The sequence below is a fragment of the Stylophora pistillata genome, chromosome 3, assembly GCF_964205215.1.
Source record: "Stylophora pistillata chromosome 3, jaStyPist1.2, whole genome shotgun sequence".
In the NCBI taxonomy this organism is placed as follows: Eukaryota; Metazoa; Cnidaria; class Anthozoa; order Scleractinia; family Pocilloporidae; genus Stylophora; species Stylophora pistillata.
This window is the reverse complement of record NC_142521.1, coordinates 10,818,104-10,844,736: the sequence shown is the minus strand read 5'-3', so window position 1 is coordinate 10,844,736 and position 26,633 is coordinate 10,818,104. Positions and strand designations below refer to the sequence as shown.

Here is a 26,633-nt window from a genome sequence, read left to right as displayed (position 1 = left end):
TATGTCATAATCCCTGAGTTAATTTTAAAAATGTCCAGAAAAGATGGTATTGCGGTTAGTAAGATGATTACTTGCTGGTAATAATATGTTGTTTATGGCGTCACACGCTTTGAAAACCGAGATTTAAACAATTTGTCTCTGTCAATTTCGCTTAGGCAATACAGAAATACGTTTGACACCTCGTTCGCAATTTTGTTCAATTTGCTATAGGTCTTTGAATTGTCAACGTTTTTTTAATTTCTCATTTTTGTTCTCAGTATACCTTATCAAATCGTTAACTCATTTTCGCCCTGAACGAACATCAGATGGAGTTGTTATTTGACCGAGGTACAAGAGACAAGTGTTGCAGCAGTCAAAAGTACCACGCCAAATAAACCTACAGGAAAATTGATTGATAGTACAAACAAGTGCTTTTCGATTGGCGTTTGAAAAAAACTCCAGCTTCCTACAACTTTGCTTGATCAATCAACAAGCAAAACAATTCTTGAATTGGTTTACAGCAAAAGCAGCTTTTAAACTAAACTAAGAGATTTACCGTTGTACTTACGGTAATTCTCGTAAAGCTATCCTTCCCATGCAAAACTTATCGTAGATGGGGGGACTTTACAGCAATGGAGTTGTCACTTAAAACCACACCTAAAAACCCAATTACAAAAATTGAAGTTTTTTTTTTCTTTACCGGCCTTTTTATAATTAAAAGGAATAACCCCATGCTTGGATCGAATTAAAGTATAGGGATTCCTGGCGTGTCACTTAATCGCCTAAAATTTTTATCACTGGGTGCCCTCGATCGAAAAATAAATTACCACTAAAAGAGTTAGTTCGATTAAAGAACCGGCTCCAATTCATTACCAATTTGATTGTATAAATCGTTTATTTTCTCTTTCGCGATTCCCCTTCTTGACTAGTGCAGCACTGGGTGTTTACCATTTTCACCGATCATTAGATCAGTTATATCCAAATCACGTGCTGGTCATCGAGCGGACTTTTCCCCGCTTAATCGAGTCAAATATATGTAAATCACATGCTAGTCACCGAGCAATTCCTCGTGAGTTTTACACGACTTCAAACTGAGCCCTAAAACGTTTCCTTTCTCACGAACGAATTTAAAAGCGAAAAATCACGGATAGTTGCAAGGCAAATTGAGAGTGGAATAACGAAGTCTACAAACTATCAAAGTGATAATGATTAGAAAAACCTCGAAATAAGGAGAAAGGAAATTTAAATTTTCTTTTACGTTATTCAAATTTTTGAACAAAATCCACATTTTCATTGTTAAACAAGAAATTGTGAGTAATTATATCTATTTAGCCTGAGGCAAAGTATTTGATGTACCGCTTAGACGTGTCGGAGTTAGCGCATTAATCTTTATCAAATTGTTTGTTTTCTTTTTGTTCCTTAAATCTGATACCTGCATTGAAAATTTAAACTTTAGCACTTCCTTCCTTATTCCAGCTGCAAACAGCCTCGAACAGCGCCAAGATTAACAGTAGATTTCTAATTGATTTTAAAGCTCTTAAGTTTTCAGGGAGAGAACAATCATTTCCCATACAGCGAGCTTGTGCTGGTACTTTGAAAAAGCAGCAGTTTAATTTACATGATTGTTCTCCACTTCTCTTTAATTTAGTGTCTAATCCCAAAAATCTTTTGGACTTCCTTTATTATTTTTACTCATTAGGGTGTCCTGCACAAAAGAATGACGGGCGATGGAAACTATTTTTCGCTAAAATTATAAACATGACATGACAAAATTATTGTTACAAGATATTAGATGGATATTTCAGATATTTAGGGAATGGATATCGAAAGGAATGCTAGCAATAAAATCATCAACATCATTCAACACTGATTTAAGAAGCCAAGTGTGGAATTTTGAAATTATCAACCACATTTCTTACAGGTAAGATTTCTGTTTGACTGATTTTTATGGCATCTCGTTTGTCAAATCAACCTTAACAAATCATATTCTGAAAAAAAAAAAAAATATATATATATATATATATATATATCGTAAACAAATCATTCTCAACACGGTTTTGCTGTGGTTTTAGGATTGCATCGGATTTCAATGAGTTCTGCGATTGGAACGTTTTTGACGTCTTGTAGGGCGTCTAAATAACACATTGCAAGTTCGCTCTCTTTGGAACCAGTATTAAGCAATGTTGAATTTTGAATCAGTGCAGTGTTTGTTGATCTCTCTAGTCTCCCTGTCATTTGCCTTTAGCCCGGCGAAACCCGATGTCAAATCAAGCTCTGACACCAAACCTTAACGAATTTTCCGTCCATTCAAAGCTATAGGTTTTTACGTATCATACTGAAACTTACCGCGAGGTCGACTATGCAATGCGATCTTCAATAGCGAATAATAGATGTTGGCAGCAGAGCTTGAAGACCTGTTGAAAGCTGACCTAGAGTGTTCACTCTTATTATAGTTTTGTAGATAATAATTACGCAGCGGTAGTGGCACAGTAAGTGAAAGACCACCGGATGTGGCTCTACGGGTGATGGTAAAATCGATCATGAACCAGAGCACGTACAAACCTGTCAAACGGATAAAAGCAATATCGGCACTGCATAAAATTAAAAAAACAGCAACATGATGTCAACTTATAAGCCGGATTCTCCAGAGCGTTTTTTAATGCTTTTAAATCGAGGACTAAGGCTCAAAATAAACTAAATTACAAACAATTTAATGAACCATTAGAAACGACAAAAAAAGATCGTACGACTCTCCGTGACCTCTGACGTCTTCACGTTTGACGAAGGGGAACAAAGGCTACGTACGATTAGTCTTAAGAAGTAAAAAAAAAAAAAAGCACACTTGGTACGTGCAAGCCATTAAGATGTAAAAAGCGAGTTAAGTGTTGCTTTCATAACCGTTCCGTTTCCGTCTTGGCGGAGAACGGTCCACAATAACAATAGTAATTGGATTTAACACTCAGAAAAAGGGAAAATATTTTCATCTTTCTTTTAAAAATACGACTTGGTTTGGAGCTGAAATAGCTGCAAACAGTATTTCCGAGGTTGTATGAACTAAAACACTAATAAGGGAAATCAGGCAATTACGTTGTGGAGACATTCTGAAACCCAACGTAGGCTTTGGTAAAATGTCAGGGGCCCTTTTTAATTTACTCCAGGCTTTTTTTTTTGTCAGAACCTTAGATACTGAAAACATGCCTAGGCTGAGAGTCAGTTAAGAACAGCTCATTTTTTTTCATTTCGGTGAGAAGTATAAGTAAAGGTAAAAGAAATGTAGAACTGTGGTCTACTGCAGAAAAATTATTTTAACACGGTAATGCAGTTATTGCACGATACACTAAAAGAAAAACTAAGTTTGAAGTTGAACTTAGTCTGGTCACGTCCGAACGCTTAATTACCACACAACTTTAAGAACATGTTAAGAACATTTTCAGGCTCGAATCGCGACGATAATCATAACGTCAGCCTAGCCCCAGTATGAAGATTGGACGTTCTTAAAGGAAAGGTTGTAACGCAATTTACAGCAGAAAGCAGCAGTGATTAGATACCCCTTCGTTAATTGCGTGACTGATTCTCATATCCTCAGCGCTGAAGGTTCAGTGTGGGAGCCTAGCGGGCACTAAGCGAGAAATCGAGAGAATCTAGTTCTGTCAACCTGAAAGAATCATGTACGGTAGAGAGAACTGTTCAAAATATTTACTTGTCTACATGATTAGCTTCACATCTTCCTTACTGAAAATGCTTTTCAACCTCATCTTCTCTAATGATGCTACTTACATCAAAGGTTCAACATTTCTACCTACGTTTCATATAAGCTTGTGTAATTGTACTTTATCTCAAATACAGATTGCTTCGTAAAGGTTTTCTTCTTTGGCATTCTTCATGAGTTGACTCTGTCAGACTTTCGACAACTCAGCTGAGGACTCAGTGGCTCAGTGACTCGTTGGTGAACAGAAATGACTCTTCTTGTTACTTGCCTCAGATATATACTATCTATTTCAATTTCTTTTTCGTTATTTACATAAAAAAAAAAGTTTTGAAGGCAAATTTTACCTGGTAAATGAAATGAACCGTTTTAATGGGAAAGGGGAAGGGGATGGAGAATTGAAAAAATTAAAAAAAAAAAAAAAAAAAAAAAACAGCATAGAAAAGAATTTCTCGACCAGACTATAACATTAGTTATAAGCGGCCACTGAAGGTTTAATAGGCGGCTGTGACCACTAAAAATCACTATTTTCATTATAATGAAATCCAAACAGACGGCGATAAGACGGTCCTACAGGCGGCGGTAGACCGCCGGTAACTGGCTTTTATTGAAACCCCTGCGGCAGAGGGTTTGCAATGGAGATTTTGAAGGTCTTTGAGGCGGTTAAAAAAAAAATAATCGTGAAACCTCTTCTTTCGGACACCTCTGTTCAAGGGACACTTGCCCTGGTCCCGAGACTGTCCCTTGAATGGAGGTTCCACTACATATCGATCATCTCATCCTTCCTTGCTCCCTCTCTGTCTACGGCTCTGACCTCCACATCAGCTATTCCATGTCAGTGATAAATAAGATAAGATAAAATTTCCTAGACACAGTATCTGAGTGAGGGCCATTGCGGAAATTCGAAATCGCCAGTTAACTAACAGTCATTTGTGCTACTATGCTTTGCAGTGAACTGCGGGATACACGTGACGCAATGAAGTGTAACGCGTGACCAATCGAACTCTAAGCGCAGATGGCAAGTGTCTTTCGATTATGGCCTAAATGAAAACTTGATTTAAACTATTTTCCGCATTTTTTTTTCTCAGATGATTATTGCCCGCCGTAGACGTGCGCGCCGATAATCCGTGTCACTTCACGGACATCCTGAAAACATTACCTTCTTCAGATATCATTTCTGAGGTGCACCACTACGTCAAAAATCTAACAGATCCACATGTCCACATAAAGAAAGATAAAACAAAAAGTCAGTCGAGGGTAATATGCCGTCTTTTTTAATGAGGGTAACATATACTTCGATATACCCAACAATCACACGACTACATCTTTGACATGTCTGTTGATGATGGACCCTAGAGAGTGGCAATGACATGTAAACATTTTGGCATATTTTATTACCATAATACAGCATAAAAATTAATACAATTCTTTCGGTGCCTTGCGGTCTGTTTGATAAGAGGCTCTGAGTGGCACCTTTCACATCAAATTTTATTGAATTCATGTTTGTCAATCAACTGAATTCACGGAAGTCTTTCTTTTGAATCCGAACTTCGCATGGATTATCATGATCAACTAAATTTCGCAATATTTTCATTTCTAAAAATCATGTCAGTCGAAGTTACTTTCTTTAGCTAGTTCCTAACTGAAAACATTCAGATTAAGTGTCACCAGTTTAATGAAAGCTGCATATGATAGCGCCAATAGCGGCAGCGATCACGTCGCGTTGGGTAAATCGTGGATTAAAACTGAAAATGCTTTTGACAGAAGAGTCAAAATACTAATGGCCGGAACATAACATCCAAGACCTAAAATTATAAAGTACCGTTCGCCCTTTTTGAAATTTTTCGCAGTGCTCGATATAAACTAGATGAAGGCCGATATCACGACATTGAAAGGTGTTAAGCCATAGTATCAAAGTAGGAGGTCGTGAAAGAAAGAGGAAGCCCAAGTTCCTGTTCCATAATCGAATTGGTGCTGAATGATCGTGTTAATTCAACCAAAACAACTTACGCTGCCAAAAGTTATAAAAGATACATGCTGCTGCGTTCATGGTTTCCGCTTTATAAAGTGCTCTCGGCTATGTCCGTTTAGGTAAATGCTGAGAAATCTTTACGGAGATAAGAAGATCCTTACACGTCTTTGTCAAAGTCTGAAAATCACAAGAGTGTCCTCTCGAGCAAGGCACGAATTCAATTCTTTACAAAAAAGAAGCATCTACCCATCCGCCGGCGCATAATACTACATTGCGATAGTTAGGCGCGATAGATCCACATTCTCTAAGCGTGTTTTGTTCATGTTAAAATATTACATGCAGTCGCCAAGGACCTAAAAGCTCCATCATTGTGAACGCAGACAGGTAGCTTTATGTCGACCGACCCTTTAAGTGAAATGTATATGGATGTGTCTTTCGACAGCCCAATATTACTGATGACGAAATGTAAAAGAAGCAAGAGTCTTCAAATGAATTCAAATGATTAAAAAGGAGATCAAACAGCAATATAGCCACTATAAACTTGAACCGAAGCTAACAGATATTAGCATTTGTGTATACTTAAGCTTAATCCTCCAAGGAGTTTTAAACTGATATGATATGAATACCTTAGAAGCAAAAATGCAAATACTTATATCTAAACACTAAAAGTTATGATAGAAGTCTTACTGCCATTCTTGGTACTCACTGTTAAATGAGCTCCAGTTGTAAAGGAAGTGAGAGAACTTTCTTGATGTTTACCCTTGTGCACGGATTATCACAACGCATGAACTGTATCTCACGCCAACCAGTTCGTTTACTGGCGGGAAACACGATCCTCTCTAATGGACGTGAACTAAATTCAAGCCAATACAAAGTTTATTAAATGGATGAGTGGGCTTTTGAAGTCTTTTAAGGACTAAAATGCAGATTGTCTTTAAGGTCCTCAGAATTGTGTCACTGTTCTGTCTCATTCTGATTGGTCGAATTTAAAAGTTTTGAGTAAAAGGGGAATAATTTCCAGACGACGGTGTAGTTTAGTCGCCGATGTTTAGTTCTGTTTTGTGTCAAGAGCCATTAAAAGTGGATTTTTAGGACCTCTGATAAGTCAGTTTTCTTCAGCCTAAAATTAAATAGAGAAATTTTTTTCTTTCCTGATTAAAAATGAACTCAACAATAAATTTCCTGCAAAAATTATTATTTAAATTATCTTTCTTGTCTATGTTTTGCCGTTCATGCCACCAGTTGTCATCAACTTTACGATTTCGTTTCAGACGATGTCGCAAGACAGAGGACAAAACTATACTTTCGGAAGGGTGGATTAAGATAGGTGGGTAGGGGGAGGGGAACTTGTGAGCAAAGTAGGGGTATATCCGACGATTGAATTTCAGCTTTTTCGGAATCGTCGACTCTCTTCGTGAGTGACGGTTTAATTTTAACGATAATCAGATGTGAGACGCCGACTAGTTGGGTGGTCTGGTCGTGAAATAGGGGGGAGGTGGGTGATTTTGAAAAAAAATTTCCAGCAATTAGCAAGCGCTTGTTGGAAGAAAAAAATCGCATGCAGCCCAAATGTAAATGCAAAAATGTACCAAAAGCCGGAAAAAAACTATCCTGCACAGCAGATTGCTAGAAAAAAATTTCTTCTTGACCAGAAATCACCCACCTTCCTCCCCCCCCCCCACTCAAAAGTTAAATGGTCGGCCCCTTGGAGCAACAAGTTCACAATTCATTGGTCTACACGCAATAAATCTAGATTAATGTCTGTTTGCACCAACTTTGTGTGACATGTTGGTGGCAGACGTTTTTGTAGTTGAACTGAAGGACCATGAGAAAAGAAAGGGAGAGGGTAGGGGTCAAGGAAGGGAAAATTACCAAGTCGTTCAGTCTAAATTGTCAATTTTTTTCTAGAGAGCGCATCATAAACAAAAGCACAAAAGGACAACGCGTCGCCAATTTGGTACTGAATTTGATGACCAATTAGAGAGTGGTAATTCTTCAGCTGCTGTATTTGATGAAATATTCATAACTGATATTTCCTCGTCCTTTTTTTAATTTCGAAACAGTTCATGATGATACTGGCTCTCAAATCGGTAATTGCAGCAGCAATCAATATAATGCGGAATTGCGAGTAAGTTGACATTCTGGATTCGATTCGACTCCAAAACAGAATGCATTTAAACCATGAAGTTAAAGTACAGAACCTCAACTCGGTTAGAGTGACCACGACTTTAGCTAAGGATGTTTGCTCGATTGCGTCAACTACAGATCATGAAAACTGATATTGATCCAAAGGCAAATCATCTCGTTTGGCTCTCATACAAAATTTGGCTCCTTTACAAGTATCGCCTTGACAGTTACCTAATTTAGAACACAACGCATCTATTTACGAATCTGCTCCGGGACAAAAATGATAAAGTTCATCAGAATATTTTGTAATTTTTCTTTCTTCTTAGTTCTCTAGGATGAAACTGTCTATAAAAGAATGCATACTGTGACTCTGATACAACCACTGGGCTCCGCAAGGACGCACTTAAAACTTTTCATGATTGAATCATTTGTAAAAAGCACAATTTATATTTAGTATTAACAGAAATAATATCATGAAAAAAAAGAAAGATTAACATCATCTAATTCGTATGTTAGGCCGAAAAATTGACTGCAGATTGATCTCTTTGGCTACAACCACAAGGTTGAGACACAAGGCTTAAAAACAAAGCTTGGACAGAGAAGGATAATGCGTTTATTTTTCGTATCTTTCTTTGTGTATCGATCTATTACCAGAAGGTCAGGCCCCCAAGGGTTTCTCTTTTGATCAGTTCAAGTTCGAAATCACGCAATGAAATTTCGTTTTAAGGCGATTCAAGTTAAGTATGTTTCCAGCTGCGTTTGGCGCTTTTCGACGACACTAACAGCAACGTTTAGAGAAGTTTGTTAGTAAGTTTTGTTGTAAATGTTATCACATGCGTAGTAACCCGATGGCGGGCAACCGATATCTGCCTGTAGAATTTTCTTTCGGATAGCAGTTTGTTACTGAATGAAGACTCAGAGGGAGGTTATCAAATCATTTTCCAAATTTCAAGAAAATAAATTGTTATTTGAAATTAAAAATCATATTTTAAAAGACCTATGCTCTAAGCGGACCATGCCAAGCCTCAAGAAACTCACAAAGGAGATATTCATGTTTTTCTCGTTGCCATATTCCCACCAATCACGCAGCTCCTTTTTCTGCCTTTAAAAGCACACACAACCCACAATTCCCCTATTCGCTCCGACGAAGGGCTAACGCTCGAAACGTCAGCTTTTATAATCGCAACGGTGGCCAATTTACCATTTCAACTTTGTTGATATATTCAAATTATTATGCTCTAAACTTCCTGTTAAAACCTTTAAACCTTAGAATCTGATAAGATTTTTTCCCGCCTTTTCCGTTGACTCCCTTTTTTTTAAAGAACATATTAATTGTGGCAACTGAAGAATTTGTTGCTCTCGTTTTCTTAAATTATGAAATTTTTGCAGAAACAGAACCAACATTACCGTTTCAAAACCGAGAACGCTTTCCAATTTTGATATAATTACATCCCTTTTTTTTTGTAAGTTTCAAAGACTACTTATCCTAAAGTAAAAATAATAAAAAAGGTTACCTTAACATACGTAAACTGCTATCGATTGGTCAAAAGGGCGGCTGACCGCCTGCCAGTACTCTGCACCGACGAACCAAAAAGAGCACAATAGGTAGTTTGTCTTAAAATGGTTTCATTTCATCTCAAAGCTTCTAAAATATATCAATAAAATTTATGTCAATATTTCAAGTGTTTAAAAGCCTCCTTGCGATTATAGTTATTCATTATTAAGTGACAGTTACTTCTTCTGCGTTTAAGTAGCACAATAACTAAAAATGAAAAATTCTCAAAACCCATACTTTCTTTTAGAGCGAGAATCAGAGTTATTTTTTGGGTCAAAGTTTGGATGGATGGAGCATTACCTTTTATTGATCAATCTCGTTGTAGAATTGTCCTTAAAAGCGCGGTCGTCCAACCCGTAGAGACATTAGTCTATCTAAGTGGCCTTTCAACTGAATAGGTTTTTCGACATTTGTCTTAAAAGCGTTTCAAAGGAAGAGCAATCAGCCTGGTCTGGAACCGTCAGATGATGCTCTGGTTTTATAATGTTGGTTGTAATCAGGTTGATCAAAAAGCACGAGTGCTCATTAAGTCTCAAACATTTTAGGTTAAAATTTTCTTTGATTTAAAATCCAGGGTAAACTGGTACTAGTATCAATTACAGAGAGGTTCCTGAAACGTGCAATGTAGGGTAAGGTTTGCAAAGCAACTGATTATTCTTAGTTGACATAAATTTGAGCCTGAAATAAAAAGACCCTGTAATGAAAGAATCGAAAAGAGAAAAAAAAACATGCACTACTGTATTTACAAACCCATTCAAGCCCTACTAGAGGAAGCTCATTCGACCCATATGGCTTGGCAGCCACTTCTTGGATTCTGTGGCTTGAAAAACTTCTTCTAAATCTATCAAGTGAGCACTTCGTAATCCTTTTCAATCTTTTCCATCCTTCAACAACATCGCTTCTTTTTGTTTGATCCTTCTAATTTTGGTGAGTTTCATCCCACCACGATAACATTTTGTAGTTTCCAATCACGATGAAGATGAATTTTTCATCGTACAAACGTCTCCCAAAAAAATCAAACTTCTAAAAAAAGGTGTCAAGAGATCTTTCAGTCTCTAATCATATTGACCTCGTGTTTAGGAATAAAAGATTTGTTTTGATGGAACACTGCACAAGGATGGAAGAATATAACCAAAATTATAACGTGCGAGTTGCACATGAGATAAATATGATGCACGATCCTCGCAGTAGATAGCGCTATTTAAGCAATAGCGAAAATCAGACCTAAAAAAAAAAAATCAGGCCTGTACGGGATTCGAACCACTGACCTCTACGATACTAGTGCAGCGCTCTACCAATTGAGCTAACAAGCCAACTGGGAGCAGGCCGTTAAGTTGATTCGTAATAAACCCGTGAAAGTGATAAATCAGATACAATGATTATATATGAAGTATCGCAGAGGTCAGTAGTTCGAATCCCGTACAGGCCTGATTTTTTTCAGGTCTGATTTTCACTATTGCTTAAGTAGCGCTATCTACTGCGAGGATCGTGCATCATATGTATCTAATACCGCAGTTCAAAATATATGAACTTCATATATATTCATTGTACATGAGATAAAATTAGAAATCCCCTTGACTAACAACAAAGGGAACCAATAGAGCAAGTTTCACCGTTCAGTTGTTCTGCACGAGTCCAACGCTATGATCATTTCAATTTGCCTTATCAAATAATGTTGCTCCGTGACCTTCCGTTCATTTACCGTCATAAGTTAACGCTAATACTGACAGAATTCGGATTAGGGAGAAATAAAGACTTTCACCTCGATTAGGGTGTTCTATTGCATTTCCACTGTCCGGACGTCAAGCGCACAGTGAACAAGATTCGGCGAGGATATGAATAGATAAGGATAGAACATTCTACATTAACATCGTTACTGGATTATCACTCATTGATTCCAAGGCTGCGATTAATAACAGGGAGCCTTTGTAAAGGCTTCTGGACGGATTAAAAATAATTCATTTCGTGGATTATGAAGAATAACTGCATTGAAAAATTCATTGATTGAACAACCACGAAACGTGATTGCTCTGTTATGATTGATGTACAAAAAAATTCTGATAAATGCATATAGATGACAACCAAATGAACCGTAGCTGAAGTTACATTCATCATAGACTTTATGTAGATGAAAAAAAATATTGACTAATACAATTAATTTTATCTTTCTACTTTGCAAATTTCAAAGATGGTGGAACAGTATGAAAATAATTAGTGCTCAGTCTTCACTTTCCAAACCGCGGGCGCAGAGGGATGATGCGGATAGACAGCTTCAACAACCAGATCTTGATGCATCACCAAATTCTCTGTAGTGACTTAGGAGGATGTCTATCACAGCTGGAGGGGAGAATTTATAATTTCGTCATCGGACTTACGAGCGAAGAGCATCAAAGACAATTGATGCTTAAACTTTTAGTCCCATAATCCAAGAAAATCGACAAAGCAACTTGATCAGGGTAAATGGACAAGCAACTTTATCATTTAAATTTCAAAGGCTGTCTGTTTAAATGTGTCGTGCATATTCTTACATGGAAACTTTTTCGTTCGTCCGTTCCAAACAAAACGTTTTTAATGTCTTAAGGCTCTCTGATTGTCATTCTTGCCTTATCTCAGTATTCCAACGTTACCGACAAAGCTGAAAGTCGAGGTAATTAGTTCTAGACGGCTTTTGCATCTGTCAAGATAAATGCGATCGATATGCGAAAAACTGCTCTAATAGATATGAAGATCTACCCTCTAAAGGATATACAATTAGCCTAATTCCGTCTAAAATCTCAGACGGATTGTAAACGAAAAATATTACACACTATATGCAAAATTTGACGGTATGGAATTCATATCTTCAGTACGAAAAAAAGTGAGCACTGAAACTTATGTTTAGCCTCAAACTTCACCATACTTTTAAAATCTACGTTTTTCATAGTCATAACCATCATTTGAAAAAGAAAAAAATACAAGCAGTGGCCTGATGTATAACTAAGCCCCTTCCTTAAAAAATAACATAAACGTCGCGCGTCATAGTCTACCTCAACTTCACCTTTGTCCATGCAAACGAACAGTTATTCTTTCATTCCATTTAACTTGCATTTCCTCGATGCATTTGCATTGATAGCTAGTAGTTTCAGTCCAATGCTTCTCATCCTAATTTTTGTTACGTCTGTTATGTTCCTTTGCCTCACGGGAAAATAAAACGTTATGTTGCGTTGATTTATCAGAAGCGTTTGGGAAATAGTCTTTATTTATCTTCGTAATTTAAAAAATTTTTAACCCGTGGCCATTAGCCAATTGACGGATCTGTTGTTTAATCTAGAAAGATTAACTTGCTGTTGTACGTCTATCAGTTAATGAAAAATTTTGTCAGTGCAGCATAAAAGAAAAAATATCCGCGTGGGTTTATCTAAACAAAGCGAAACTAAGATAAACGAACTTTTTTTTGTTTCAACAATTATGATATTTGTTCCTTCCATTTGATAAGTTCCAAAATTTACTACAAAATTAACAGAAACTTCTTCCAACAGAGACTGATATTACGTCCAATGATTTATTCTGTGAACGCCGCGGAACTTTGCCTCAGTTTTAATGACATAAACCATGTGTAACTGCCATGATGCATGAAAACACAAAAATAGCCAGGTTTGTTTATATTGTATTTCTGTGACGTTTTTATATGATTTTCATGAAAATCCAGAAACTCCTAATTGCCAAGGTGTAAGTACATAGCGGCTGAGTTTCACGCCAACTGAATATTCCGTGATTATTAATTTTGAGTTAATTTTTGCAATAGTCCCTGTTTTGACTGATTTGCTAGTCAGACTTAAGACAGATGTTGTAATCTCTTATTAAACAATAAGAAAAGATCTCTTTGCACATTTGTTCTGTTTTGCATAATGTGTTACCAGCCTTGTTTGCGAAGAAAAGATGTACTTACTGAAATAAATACCCTACAGTACTCTCTCGTGTTGCAAAATAACTATTATGAAATAAGTTTTTTTTGATATTTCGCTGCAATTTGGCCTCGTATGGAAAAGATAAGTGAAGTGCTTCAGGCAATTAGAACTATTTTTCGTGAAAATTTCGAAATTCCACGATATTTGAGTAAGAGACTTTGGCAAAGGCGGCTTAATTCAAAGTATTTGAGGTAATCATTGTTATAAAGGTGAATTATAAGCTTAAAAATTTTAAATAGAAGACTACTGGTTTTGAATTGCCTTAGTCAAACCCACACAGAAAGAAATAATCAAGGAAGGTTTCGATAAATAAAACATTTTAAAACCTTTTTCAGTACTACTTTAATCAAAAAAAAGGCAAAAAACAGTGTTATCCAAGCTGACCTTATTTAAATCCATTTAGTCTGTACCACTGTTATCCATTCATTGCATTATAGGGCCTCCCATGAGTTTCTCTGCTGCTTCAAAATGTTGTTATGTCGTTCAAGTGAATTCTATGAGTGGTAGTTTAGAAGAAAATTGCTAAGTAATCGCGTGAACACCAAAGCTTTATATTTGTGTATTGCGCAACAAACAATAAAAAAAATTTATATATTTCTGGATTATGATTGGAGCAGAATTCCACTATTTTTTTTTTAAAAAAAAAAGACCGAATGCAACTCAAATTTACATTTAAAATGCATCTGTTGTCAAAGGTCTAGAAAAAAAAAAAGCTATTTGCAAAAAGGCGTTATGATCATGAATTTAACTAATTCGTTTGTTGTTTTCCGACCAGCTTCGCCAAAAGCTCAATTTAACTTTTCAGATCTTTCCTTCCCAGGATTAACACGTTCCTAACAATGGTTCGTGTTTCGTGGAAACGGATGATTTTTGTTACTAAAACAGCCGGGAAGAATTAAGGTTTTCCAACAAAAAATATATTTCAAAATTTACGATGGATGATTCCAAAATAGATTTGGTTGAATAGGTCTAGTGTTCTAATTGCCACTGATATTATAGAGCAAGCAATGTGTTTTAGTAAAATTTAAGCGGTTTTGTGTATTGATTACCAACCGCAAACGACGAATAACTGTTTCTTAATCAGATTTCCATACGACAAAATGTTCCATTCATATTCAACTTATGAGAGGTGAATTTTTAATTCACAAGAAAATTTACTTATTGTGAGTCCAACTTTTGAATGTAGCCATCGCAAAAGAATTTCGCTTTTGTTCGATCAGTTCGAATGTCATTGTCATTGTAAATGTAGAATGAGAAAGATAAATTTTCTTATTACTTCAAATCCAAATAGCGCAGAGTCTTGCACCGGTGAACAGTTATCTAAGCTGAAGCCTTGCTCAAGACCAACATTTACGCTTGGTTATGATTATTATAACGTTCGTAAGATTTTTGAATGATTTAAAAAGCAAAAATTCCTTAAATTTTATATGTTCCAATCCTACCAGTTTAGCTTAGTCCAATTGTCAACTCAAAATAAAATATCACAAAGCATACCCACAAAACCCTCAGGGAGGCAAACTTGTAACTTAACTTCGCAGCAAGCTGTTGTACACCTGCCGAAGGGATTGTTCTTCCCGTTTGACAGATCAGAGTAAGTGACTGACGGCCACGAAGCTCTTAAACCATACTATGGGTGTTGAATAAACACCACCTCATAAAAATCACGAATATTATTGTCGCAAAGAATTAATCCCATAATAGGTAAGGTGTTAAAAGAGTTACGATTGTTATCGCTTTCTATCGCCAAGGAATTAAGACTTCCCTTTCTGGTTTTGAAAATTATATTACCTTTTTTGTTTTTCTCTTGCTGTACCAAGAATAATAGAAATTGCATAAAAAAGAATAATCTCTGACTGTTTTCACAATTGACCGTCTTTACAATCGCTAAATTAAACAGTAAAAAATAATTAGTTTTTCCTTTTATTTATTCTTGGGATCTTTTCTACTAATCAACGGTGAAAACCTTGCTTGTTCCATTATCACGAAAGCGCAGGCATTTCTTTCAACATGAAAAGTATAAAAGTGTTATTTATATTTGGAAAGCAGAGCTGAAGGTCATGTCTACGAGATTATCTGCTCAAAAAGAGACGGTAAATTCAAGCCACTGACAAAATATGACAAAAGTTGATATCGGTGCCATGTTGATTTACAATATGTGTGATAAAGTGGTCAAATCAATATTCAAATTCAGTTGCGATATAAAGTCTTAAAAACACCCCCTGTTGTATTTTTCACGTGCAGTTACGTTACCTATGTTTAATTTTGCAATAAAAAGTAGTTTTAAAACTAAACGTCATCCATTATGGAGTTAAAATTAAATTTTGAATAACTGTTTCCTGCGAGGTCTAAACCAGACACGTAATTTAAAATTGAAATATAAAGCATTGAGTGTGTTTTGCTCCTGAAATCGTAAATCAAATAAGACTATAGTTTGCCAATATTTTTAATTTCTTTTCCGATCTAGGAAGTAAGCTCACAGTTCGATAGGAGGACAGGAGCCTTCCAACGAGAATAGCTTATAATATTGATTAATTCTTCTTCGGCTAAAATTAGAAAAATTAATGTGCAGAAAATTGACAGCTTTGCTAAATTCTGAACATCATTTGCAATTACAAAACAAGAAAGTTCTCCACTCGTTGTCCTACAACAAAGCAAATATATACAATATAGATAATATTTCTTGGCTGAGTTGTTTGGCGACAATATATGTTATAGAGGCAATTGGTAGGATATTCGGCTTTTTTCGTCTTATTTGAGGATCAACAGGCAGTAGGTTTGGTCTCTTAGGTATTTCCTTTACCTTGGCCTCAATCCCTTGGCAATTTCAGTACTGCACAACCATTTAAGCTGTTGAATAAATTTGTCATAGCTAGTAGCCGCGATATCTGACATCCAAATTCCTCCCACGTTATAAGTATTGACCTTCTTGTAACTCTGCTTTGACTGCTTGTTTTAGAAAGAAATCAGGTCGCATTTGCCTTGTCATCGTCTGTATAGATGCAAAGCTTCTACCACCCCTCCCTCTGTGGCTTGTCTTCTTTTATGGGCACGTTTGGTTGGTAGGTGTTTTTATATGTATATCTAAATATGTCCAGATCTAAGAAAAAATAATTGAAAACAAAAAAGGGAAAGAAAGAAAAAGAAAAAAAAATACTTAAAATGCCGAGTAAATTGATTGGTTTAGAGCGTAAAATCCATGTTTAACTGAAAAAAACAACTGTTCAAGTTTTGTTTATTTTTTTGGTTTTCTGTCTTCACTGTTTGTTTGTGTGTGTGTGTGTTTTTTTTAAGTTTTAGAAAGCTGTTCCTTTTATTTGAATATAGTTTTTAATTTTTTTTACAATTATCTTTTTTATTTTGCATTTAATATTTCCTCGTTTGAACTCGTAGAAAATATTTCAGTCATTGCCAACGGGTAATTTTTTTTACGTTTGAAGCTTTTTTCCCTCATAGTATTAAGGTATTGTATGAGATCGTAAGGGAACCCTCATGTTCTCTTGGAGTGTTGTTAAGTCTGATCGACCTTCTTTTCTCGTGAGGTCGCCATCCATTTGTCATCTATAAATCCAGTGAGAATGGATGCCAAAAGCTATTGATATTAAACTGAAAAAGACACGAGTTCGACAACAAAATTGCTGAAAAGAATATATGAAGGCTGAAGAAAAGGGAACGCATTTTATTTCAGGAATGAATTTGCTTAAGACGTGTTACGGAAAAAATGGATTTTCCCACCGTTTCCGTAATAAAACTTCCTATATGGAAAAACAGTAACCTACTCCATGTGCCAAGAATTTTGCTAAAAATCAATTAAACGAGAGCGAGAGGCACTTTCTTTAGAAGGTCAGAATCGCCTCCAGGTTGCTTCCAGGTGATATTTAGAATTCTCATCATAATATATCCGGAATTAGCAGCAGTAATTCTTTATTTCAAATCTAATTCCTAATTTTAATTAGTAAAAGGGTTTGCTCCCTTTTCATAATTTTAAGCAGCCATATAGCTAAGAAACGACTGCTGATTTTTTACCCTTTAATAACGAAGAAACACCATTATACGATTTTCTTGTAGTGTCAATGCGGTTTCCTTTCGTTTTGCTCCCATGATTTAAAACATGGTGGAAAATATTTTGACCGATTCTCACTTTTTCCAATACAAAATGGAGCAACGTTCAAAAACCTTTCTTTTTGCTTATAATCATTTGAAAAAATATAGTGATAGGATTTCGGCAGATCGAATAACGCTCAACCTACCTTGTGAAACAACGTCCCAGGTAAAACAGAATTTTTTAGACCAGTTTTTGCTCGCGATCGAGGTCACCAAACTTTTCCTTTTTCTTTCTTAGGGATTACGATTCTGACCAACAGCTAACAAACAAGAGGAGGAAAGTGTTATGAAATACTGTATAAACATTAGAATATGGAAAATGTCATGATTATCAGGCTAAGAGCTAATTGGAAGCCATGACGCTGGGGGCTTTCACGACGCCATTCATGGATGTTGTCAGTGAAAGCTAGCGATCTCAATCGGTTGCGAAATTTCCCATCCATTTTTTCTTATCGCCTTAAGTCATCTAATCTCTAAAAGGTGCCGCGGAAATGGCTTTCTAAGAGAACCTCTCTCTACACATTCTGCCATCTTCACTTTTGTGCACGCAACACTTTTTCTTAATAGCCACTGGAGTGGATTCTGATCGGCTCAGATCGATCACAGATAAAAAACGATTGACTAGCTACAGTCTGCAAAAATAAAACTACATTCGGAACGTAAAGAGCTTCGAAAAGAAATCCATCTTTATATGAAAACTTAATCTCTTTGATCCCTTTGGTGGAAAACCTTTTCTGCACTGAAAATGGTTAAATCAATTTTTATTAATTAATATTTCAAGAAAAGAAAGCAAAAATGTTATCGGGTTTTCAGCTTGAATAAAATTTAATAAAGGTACCCAGGATTTTCGAAGCAGCTGTTATTGAAAATTTGTCACAAAAAAATGGAAAGGCGACATAAATGGAAAACGTTCAGCTGATAAAAGACCAGGAGATTATAAAGTGGCCAAGCATGGCACGATAGACGACTTTTCTTGTCCAATCAGCTTTCAGGTGTAATGGACTTAACTTTATTGATAATGCCGTATTACAACTCTCCCATTTTCATGATCGCTCGTTTGACTATGAGATTTGCAAGTTTCGATCCTGCGAAACAATTGAAAATTGTACGAATGCCGAAAACAATTCCCCCAACACTTTCGATATTTCTCTTCATCTGACTATTTACAAACGTAACGTGGTTTCTGCCGATTAAGGTATTGGTCGAAAATCTTAGAATTGAAGAACTAAATGTTGCACGCCTATCAAATTGATCGAAAAATGATAAATTTAAGCTACACTAATTGGTAGAAAGAGGGAAGCTAGGACAAATCATTTTGACCTAAGTAACAGTTTGACTGATAAAGAGGTGTTCTATTCCAGGTAGTCTAAACAGGCTAAATGTTATCACGTAGGGCAATTCCTACTCTATAAGCTTCAATTGCCACAATTTCTACAAACTAAAGATATTGTTCAAGATAGTGCTGCTTGAAAGTGCCTTCAAATTTTGTAGGACTTGAAATCTCAAAGTCTCACAAGGATAAGAGACACGTGATTATTTCTCGAGCAACAGCTTATGTGTTAAGGAAGGGGGGGTGGGGGTGGGGCATTCTCGTAGGCTATGATCACTCCTATCCATTAAAGGTCTCAGACAGTGTTAGAAGGGAGTTCATGCAGACATTGCGTTGAAATGATTTTTTTTTAATAGACCACAAGCAACCTCTTAATGGATAGGCCTAGATGAGGAGCTTTTCGCGTTCGGCAAAACAATGTTCAAGGCATTAAAATTGAAGCGCCTGGAAACGCCAGAAAAGCAAGCGAGGGGACTGGACCTCATTGTCATCTCCCTGTCACCCTCAATTCTCTATCATGAAAATTATTTCAATACACTCATGAATGTTCTTGAAGTCAAAGTTTATTTACTCTAGTAACTGGAATTATGTAATAATCATCATACAGGGAGACCTAATTTCCTTATAATGACCAAAGCGAGGCACCTTTGGACTGTCACGTAATACATTTTTCAGTTTACACACAAGGAGTTTCGTTTGGAAATTACAGGTACGAAATCATAAGAATACCATCGTACGCCGTTTCAAGTGAACCACATACAGAAAATCTAACTTCTTCTACCGTTTCTTTCCATTACGATTTCACGCGATAACTTCTAAAATAATCCTCCAACCAGACTGAGTGAAAACAAACGAGCTTGAAGTTTTCAGACTAGTGACGTCAATAAATCGTTATTTCTGGTTCTTGAGCGTGACAATGGTCACGAAATATAAAGAAAATTTGGCATGGTTATATATGGAAACAACTTGGGGCACTCTAAGTTTGACGTCATCGAAAATTCAATATTCACGCAAGAAAATTTGACAAAATTCACAAAAAGATGTCATTGATTAGCAGTGCACACGAAATTTTTTTGCGTTTTCGAATGGATCTCGGTGCCTTGCGGCTTCTGTCTTCTTGAAATAGGCTATTAGTAGATGTTGAAGTGAAAAAAGGGATTAACTTTGACCTTTTTCTCAAACTCTCCCTGTGAGTATTTACTTGTAGACAGCATAAATGTTGCATTACCTCTGCAAACGCTCGTATCAAAAATTATCTATATCCTAGGCCTTCTTCTTTAGAAGAGACTCCACTACTGGCTGTGTTTCGTCAAATGTCCAACCATAGCAGGAGGACACCAAACTAAGAAGGAAATGTAGAAATGAATATTAGAAAAAAAAAATGACGAAAATCAAACAAAACAATTAGGAGAATGTTTCAGAAAAAAAAAATCGAGTTGCATGTGTGAAAACTACGATAAAGCGATACGTAAAATGAAGAATTATTGTCATGATCAATGGGATGTCCAAATTAATCCGAAATTTAATAGGCATTTTCAGTCTCTTTGCCTCGTGACTGATCTTGAAGACTTATTCCTCCAAACAATCTAATCAGAACGCCGTATAGAACCAATTACGACTTGACCCTTTCCTACGCCTTCTGCTTTGCTTTCCTTGTTTTTTGTTTTTTTGTTTTTTCAAATTTGAGTTCGCTCAAGCTCATCGTCGTATCTATCTTCGATTGGCCAATCTGATTGATTCTGGTTTTAATTTTACGGGACTCGATCGAAAATAGCACTGCGGTTGTTGTCGACAGCTCGCCTTAGGGTGGAGTGTAATACACGATGCTCTTATTCAGTGATCTACAGGGAATTGTATACGAAATACAATGTTGATGTGGCAGGAAGTCCTATGTACTTCCTTTGTACTATGTAACCTAAATAGCTGATGAGTCACCCCAAAAAGGTATGATTTGGGTGTCGTTTTGGTTTTTAAAACGGATACAAATTGTGGACATTTGGCCCTGAAGCAAGGTATAATTTTCAAGAGAACCACGAATGTGTATAATCAGATAAAGGTAGTCCTCCACTTTTTAACTCCAACTGTCGAAATGAAAGTGATAGAAGTAACGTTCGCTTTCTTCAAAAATCTGACCCAGTTTCAGATCAACTCATTCCATTTTCCTCACCCGTCTTCTGAACTGAACTGTAAAATTCATACCCGGCTAAAAGTTGAAATGGGCTTCGTTGCATTTTCTAAGGTACAATAAAGAGTATTTCAACTTTCAGAAGACAGGTCAGAAAACGGGTATGAATTTTTCAAAGGTCAGTTCAGAAGACGGTTGAGAAAAGTGTATTGATCTGAAATTGGGTCAGATTTTTGAAGATAGCGAATAAAACAACCTTAACATCATTGAGAAGAGTATTCCCCGAACAGAATGTTAATTCATGTTAGCCAACCCCCACCGACTCATCAAGTTTCCAGAGAGGTCTACGTACAGTACCCATTTATTTCCTGGCAGGAGAGAGGCAGCCCTTGTTTGGTCTCGTCACGAAACGTGTTCTCACCGCTCTCCCAGAGGAGATCAAAGAACGGCTGAAAAAGACACGGGGAAAGGCGAGATGAAACTTAACTGCCTTGCCAAAAACCCATAGCTATGATCCATCCTGCGAAAGCTTAAACGATCTGGGATCTAATTAACGCGCCGGGCATCAGACACCAAAGCAGGAATGTGTGCTCAAGAGGAGCAGCACGATTACTTCGTTTTTCGTGAACTCGCCTTTACGCTTGTATTTACTAAGTGAGAGTTTGGAAAGCGCTACATGTTTACAAATTATCTCGTGAAAATATTCCGGGAGACGGAAACAATAGAAAAAGGGAGACAGTGGTGTCACAGTTGATTTTACTTTAGGCGGAAGAGGCGATACCAAACTGCTCGCCGAGACCGGAATCTCTGAAGAAAGGCACTTTAGACTAGCTTCAATTTTTCAAATATTTTGTCTGCGGTTCACGCACCTCCGCTGTGTAATACGGTTTGACCAGGTATTGGCGGTATATTAGTTGGGACCACTTTGTCGTTAATTGCATCAGATTAATGGAACCCCTTTGTTTTTCGCGGCTTCAAGGAATCCAGGCAATCACGATAATTGTGCAGTGACTTCACACCTTGAGCACGAAAGCTAAAAAGCATCACAAGTTATCTGTTCAAATTGGAACATGTGGAGAAATTGTTTCTGGTGTTATCATAAAGTCTTATGGTGTCGTTTCAGGCTGCGGTTCCACTCTTGCACGCACCAAATCTCAGAGAGTAAAATGCTTCGGTACCAGTCACCGGCGCGCCGGTCCCGTAATAAAATAACGCAAAATAGAGCAATTAACACAAGTGCACTGTATGTATTTATAATGGTCAAGTTATGAAGAAAAACGGAGAAAAAATGTCTGAAAAGTGACCTAATAAATTCCATTTTCGATAAACATGCCTCCAAGGAACATTCCAAAGCTGTTTTCAGATAACTAGTACAAAACTTGTTTCCCCATGGAATGAGCTGGGTGTCAGTTTTAATTCTGGTAATTAAATACTGGCGTCCCTGTAGATTTACTTTATTTTAGTTATTGTTTAGGTCACTCAACAAAAGCGGATTTCTGCTTACCTTGCGTAGGGGGATATAAAAAGGGCAACAAACAAAATATTTGTTTATTCTGAGAGCTCGTTTCCTAGCAGTAGCCAGTGTCCTAGCTGTCGAAATGTATTTTGAACTGCAAGTTTTCCAAAGATTTCTCATCTATTCTTCGCTTCTTCTCCTCTTCACCGTGGGACGGCTACTGAAAATTTTGCCATTTTTCAAGTCGATGATCGGCATTGCGATATGTAAAATGACGGATACTTCCTTGCCGACAGAAATTTACTGGGATTCGCTGTTTACCTGGAAAATGTTGCAGAATGTGTATTATTGCGTACTCGCCGATATGGGTAAAAAGGTCAAATTAAACAACAAAGCCTACAATTCTCCCATCGTCTCCATCGATGGAAAACGTTGTCAGAGAATTTTCGACTTGGCAAGAGGTAGCCGACCACTGGTGCTCAACTTCGGCAGCTCAACCTGTCCTGTTTTTATGAAAATGTTGAAAAGATACCAAGTGCTAATTAAGGAGTTTTCAGAGATGGCCGATTTTGCTGTGATATACATTGAAGAGGCTCATCCCGTCGATGGCTGGGCATTTAAGGTAAGAAACAATAATACGTTTCGCTATTATGTGGGGAATGCATTTTGTTTATGTTAAATTTCAAAACACTAGAGCACTTCGAATAATTTGTTTAGCCTTTTTCACGCGAATTATGTATGTTACTATTTATATAGTTGCTGATTAGGCCTCCGGACACTCGTTGTCCTTCGATGGAGCTTGGAAAACTGCCGTAACATGATGCCTTGATAAGAGCCAAAACAAATCCTGACAATTTCCTTTTCTTGGTTGTATCTCTAGAATAACAGTGACATCCCGAAGCACCGTACTTTAGATGAAAGATGCAAGGCCGCCCAAAAAATGGCGAAATCCTTGGATCTCTCCGGCTGCACTGTGGCGGTAGACAGCATGCTAAATGAAGCCAATATCGCATACGGTGCTGTTCCAATCCGCTTATACATTGTACAAGATAAAAAAATTGCATATGAAGGGGGCGCAGGTCCCATGAATTACCGGGTGCATGAGGTCAACGAATGGCTACAACGCGACAGAACAAGAAAATCACTTAAGGAGCAGAACTTTTAAGTGTGGATGAGCGATAAAATTCTATTTCTGAAAAATTGAAAGTGAAACGAGAGTCGGTCGAAGATCAAGTAGAGAGCGATAGCCGACCTCAGAAAATCCACAAGGAAACAAGAAAGACGCATTGTCCTTACCTCAACTCGAGCATGTTAATGTTTCATTGTTCAAGAGACAAGAAGTGGAGACCATGAGTGATATAATCATCAAACGTTTTATTTATCTATCGTTTGTATGTAAATTGCCCACATACTCGAGATAATCTCTGTGGAAACTTGAGCAAACCAATAGATACATCATCACGAAAACACTTACGAACAACGGTAATTGCATTAGGTTAATTCTGATCCAAGTAAAACTGCAAAATATGACTGTAACAATAATACGACCCGTATTATCTATCATTTTACGGCATCGTTCGCGTATTTCACCACCGTAGATAAGGAAATTTTAGAAATAACTTGCATGTAAAACCCTTAAACGCGAATAAGATCACATCCTATCACAACGCATTTCAAACTCGTGCATCGGCTAAAATTAATATACTCCACATTATCTGCTGACTTATGATAAGCTTGTTAAACTGGCTGATACTGATACTGATCACTTTTATTTCATATTTTTTTTCGCTAAGGCTCCGTATGTGACTGCTGAAACACTTACAAGTAGAACTAGAATTTCATAGGTCTGGAAAAAAACCTCAACTTGAAAGTAATTCAAATCAAGAATATACCTATATTCACAAACGCCCATTGTAATCGACAACGTGTAACGTATATTTGCGTCAGTCAAACACCGATTTATTTATTACATTTTATATTCTCTCAGTTTATATCTGCGTGGTCATTGCTCAATACCTGATACTCTACCAAAGCCGGATGATGGGCGAATCTAGCGTAAAACCAGATTATGAATAAAAGACGATTTACAAAAATTAATGCTTACTCATATATGTGTGAACGTCTACCTTATAAGGCTATGTTAAACTACCAAGGAAGCCCGTAACCATGGCCTTCGACCCCCAGTAGCTGTTACTATTTCCTCGAAGTACCACAGAACGGAAAAGGAGTCTTACGACTATAAGCGCGTAAAGGATCAAAATAGATTTCTTTTTATTTGCTACCGTGCCTAACCACTGTTTACTGTTATCTTGCCTGTGCTGGACATTTGCGCCTCATTCACATCCCCCCAGCCCCTTCCCCTGCGTATTTTCAATTATGATCTCAAAATCACTGGCTCCAAAAGAAATATTTGCTGCTACTAATTCCAGGAAACTGTCCACTTATAAAAAAGGCTTAAATTGCAAAAAAACACATATCTTATTTCTTTCCCTCCTTTGGTATGCATTTCATGAAACCTAACTGTTCCATACCCCTACGTGTAAGCGCATGTACAGACTATAGCAAAGAATCTCTCTGCTTTCATCTACACGTGTGCTACACATGTGCGCAACCAAAATAAACCCCCAGTATCACGAACCCTTGCTCTTTGAGGGTTTGTTAGGAAACTTGTATGATCCTCTCTTGGAATATGGGATTCACAGTGTAAATTAAACAACAACAAACATATGAAACATATGTATGAACTGCGGTTATGAGACGTATATGTGAACGATCCTTCGCAGTAAAGTACTATTTGAGCAATAGTGAAAATCAGACCTGAAAAAAATTTCAGGCCTGTACGGGATTCGAACCACTGACCTCTGCGATACTAGTGCAGCGCTCTACCAATTGAGCTAACAAGCCAACTGGGAGCAGGCCATCAAATTAATTCGACATAAACCCGTAGATGATAAATCAAACAACAACAAACATATGAAACATATGTATGAACTGCGGTTATGAGACGTATATGTGAACGATCCTTCGCAGTAAAGCACTATTTGAGCAATAGTGAAAATCAGACCTGAAAAAAAAATTTCAGGCCTGTACGGGATTCGAACCACTGACCTCTGCGATACTAGTGCAGCGCTCTACCAATTGAGCTAACAAGCCAACTGGGAGCAGGCCATCAAATTAATTCGACATAAACCCGTAGATGATAAATCAAACAACAACAAACATATGAAACATATGTATGAACTGCGGTTATGAGACGTATATGTGAACGATCCTTCGCAGTAAAGCACTATTTGAGCAATAGTGAAAATCAGACCTGAAAAAAAAATTTCAGGCCTGTACGGGATTCGAACCACTGACCTCTGCGATACTAGTGCAGCGCTCTACCAATTGAGCTAACAAGCCAACTGGGAGCAGGCCATCAAATTAATTCGACATAAACCCGTAGATGATAAATCAAACAACAACAAACATATGAAACATATGTATGAACTGCGGTTATGAGACGTATATGTGAACGATCCTTCGCAGTAAAGCACTATTTGAGCAATAGTGAAAATCAGACCTGAAAAAAAAATTTCAGGCCTGTACGGGATTCGAACCACTGACCTCTGCGATACTAGTGCAGCGCTCTACCAATTGAGCTAACAAGCCAACTGGGAGCAGGCCATCAAATTAATTCGACATAAACCCGTAGATGATAAATCAAACAACAACAAACATATGAAACATATGTATGAACTGCGGTTATGAGACGTATATGTAAACGATCCTTCGCAGTAAAGCACTATTTGAGCAATAGTGAAAATCAGACCTGAAAAAAAAATTTCAGGCCTGTACGGGATTCGAACCACTGACCTCTGCGATACTAGTGCAGCGCTCTACCAATTGAGCTAACAAGCCAACTGGGAGCAGGCCATCAAATTAATTCGACATAAACCCGCAGATGATAAATCAAACAACAACAAACATATGAAAGATATGTATGAACTGCGGTTATGAGACGTATATGTGAACGATCCTTCGCAGTAAAGCACTATTTGAGCAATAGTGAAAATCAGACCTGAAAAAAATTTCAGGCCTGTACGGGATTCGAACCACTGACCTCTGCGATACTAGTGCAGCGCTCTACCAATTGAGCTAACAAGCCAACTGGGAGCAGGCCATCAAATTAATTTTGATGGCCTGCTCCCAGTTGGCTTCTCATAACCGCAGTTCACACATATGTTTCATATGTTTGTTGTTGTTTAAACATATGAAACATATGTATGAACTGCGGTTATGAGACGTATATGTGAACGATCCTTCGCAGTAAAGCACTATTTGAGCAATAGTGAA

The 26,633-nt window shown here is 37.2% G+C and overlaps 3 protein-coding genes and 1 long non-coding RNA gene across 10 annotated transcripts in view; 2 read left to right on the top strand and 2 right to left on the bottom strand.

Moving 5' to 3' along the window:
* The window catches only part of LOC111321104 (histamine H2 receptor), a 29,086-nt gene extending 11,528 nt beyond the window's left edge, over window positions 1-17,558 (bottom strand). The window contains exons 1-2 of one of the 5 annotated variants that reach the window (XM_022923892.2): window positions 2,326-2,500; window positions 548-636 (exon numbers count right to left, since the gene is read on the bottom strand). The gene's annotated coding sequence lies outside the window, so the exon portion shown is untranslated. Of the gene's footprint in view, window positions 1-547; window positions 637-2,325; window positions 2,501-6,363; window positions 6,537-9,298; window positions 9,435-17,533 lie in introns of those variants that run through there. The other 4 variants (XM_022923896.2, XM_088753406.1, XM_088753404.1 and 1 more) reach the window with 4 other exon arrangements.
* On the top strand, window positions 1,371-18,640 carry LOC148734492 (uncharacterized). The gene is made up of 3 exons (XR_015998755.1): window positions 1,371-1,900; window positions 16,243-16,345; window positions 17,626-18,640. It is a non-coding gene; the product is annotated as an uncharacterized LOC148734492 (long non-coding RNA).
* Window positions 18,641-19,262: 622 nt separating this feature from the next.
* On the bottom strand, window positions 19,263-23,723 carry LOC111321010 (uncharacterized). 3 transcript variants are annotated; one of them, XR_015999243.1, is made up of 3 exons: window positions 23,595-23,723; window positions 22,347-22,619; window positions 19,263-20,059 (listed from the first exon to the last, which is right to left on the bottom strand). XR_015999243.1 is itself a non-coding variant. In XM_088754953.1 (3 exons), the coding sequence occupies exons 1-3, from the start codon at window positions 22,476-22,478 to the stop codon at window positions 19,981-19,983; spliced, it is 303 nt and encodes a 100-aa protein (XP_088611079.1). In that variant the 5' UTR covers window positions 22,479-22,486; the 3' UTR covers window positions 19,263-19,980. The 3 variants fall into 3 exon arrangements, 2 of the variants coding, with proteins under 2 accessions (XP_088611079.1, XP_088611080.1); XM_088754953.1 differs by lacking the exon at window positions 23,595-23,723 and adding an exon at window positions 21,200-21,291 and having other exon boundaries at window positions 22,347-22,486; XM_088754954.1 differs by lacking the exons at window positions 22,347-22,619; window positions 23,595-23,723 and adding exons at window positions 21,200-21,291; window positions 21,712-21,851.
* On the top strand, window positions 22,441-24,289 carry LOC111321009 (thyroxine 5-deiodinase-like). The gene is made up of 2 exons (XM_022923766.2): window positions 22,441-22,920; window positions 23,179-24,289. The coding sequence occupies exons 1-2, from the start codon at window positions 22,441-22,443 to the stop codon at window positions 23,461-23,463; spliced, it is 765 nt and encodes a 254-aa protein (XP_022779501.2). The 3' UTR covers window positions 23,464-24,289.
* Window positions 24,290-26,633: the final 2,344 nt, after the last annotated feature.

Bases quoted from the DNA above. Each gene is read 5' to 3' on its own strand.
- LOC111321009 (XM_022923766.2), top strand. From the start codon at position 22,441: ATGTATTTTGAACTGCAAGTTTTCCAAAGATTTCTCATCTATTCTTCG. The intron at 22,921-23,178 runs GTAAGAAACAAT...TTGTATCTCTAG, and splicing joins TCGATGGCTGGGCATTTAAG to AATAACAGTGACATCCCGAA.
- LOC111321010 (XM_088754953.1), bottom strand. From the start codon at position 22,478: ATGAGAAATCTTTGGAAAACTTGCAGTTCAAAATACATTTCGACAGCT. The intron at 21,292-22,346 runs GTAAGCAGAAAT...TGTCTTTTTCAG, and splicing joins TTTATATCCCCCTACGCAAG to CCGTTCTTTGATCTCCTCTG. The intron at 20,060-21,199 runs GTACTGTACGTA...TTTCCTTCTTAG, and splicing joins TCCTGCCAGGAAATAAATGG to TTTGGTGTCCTCCTGCTATG.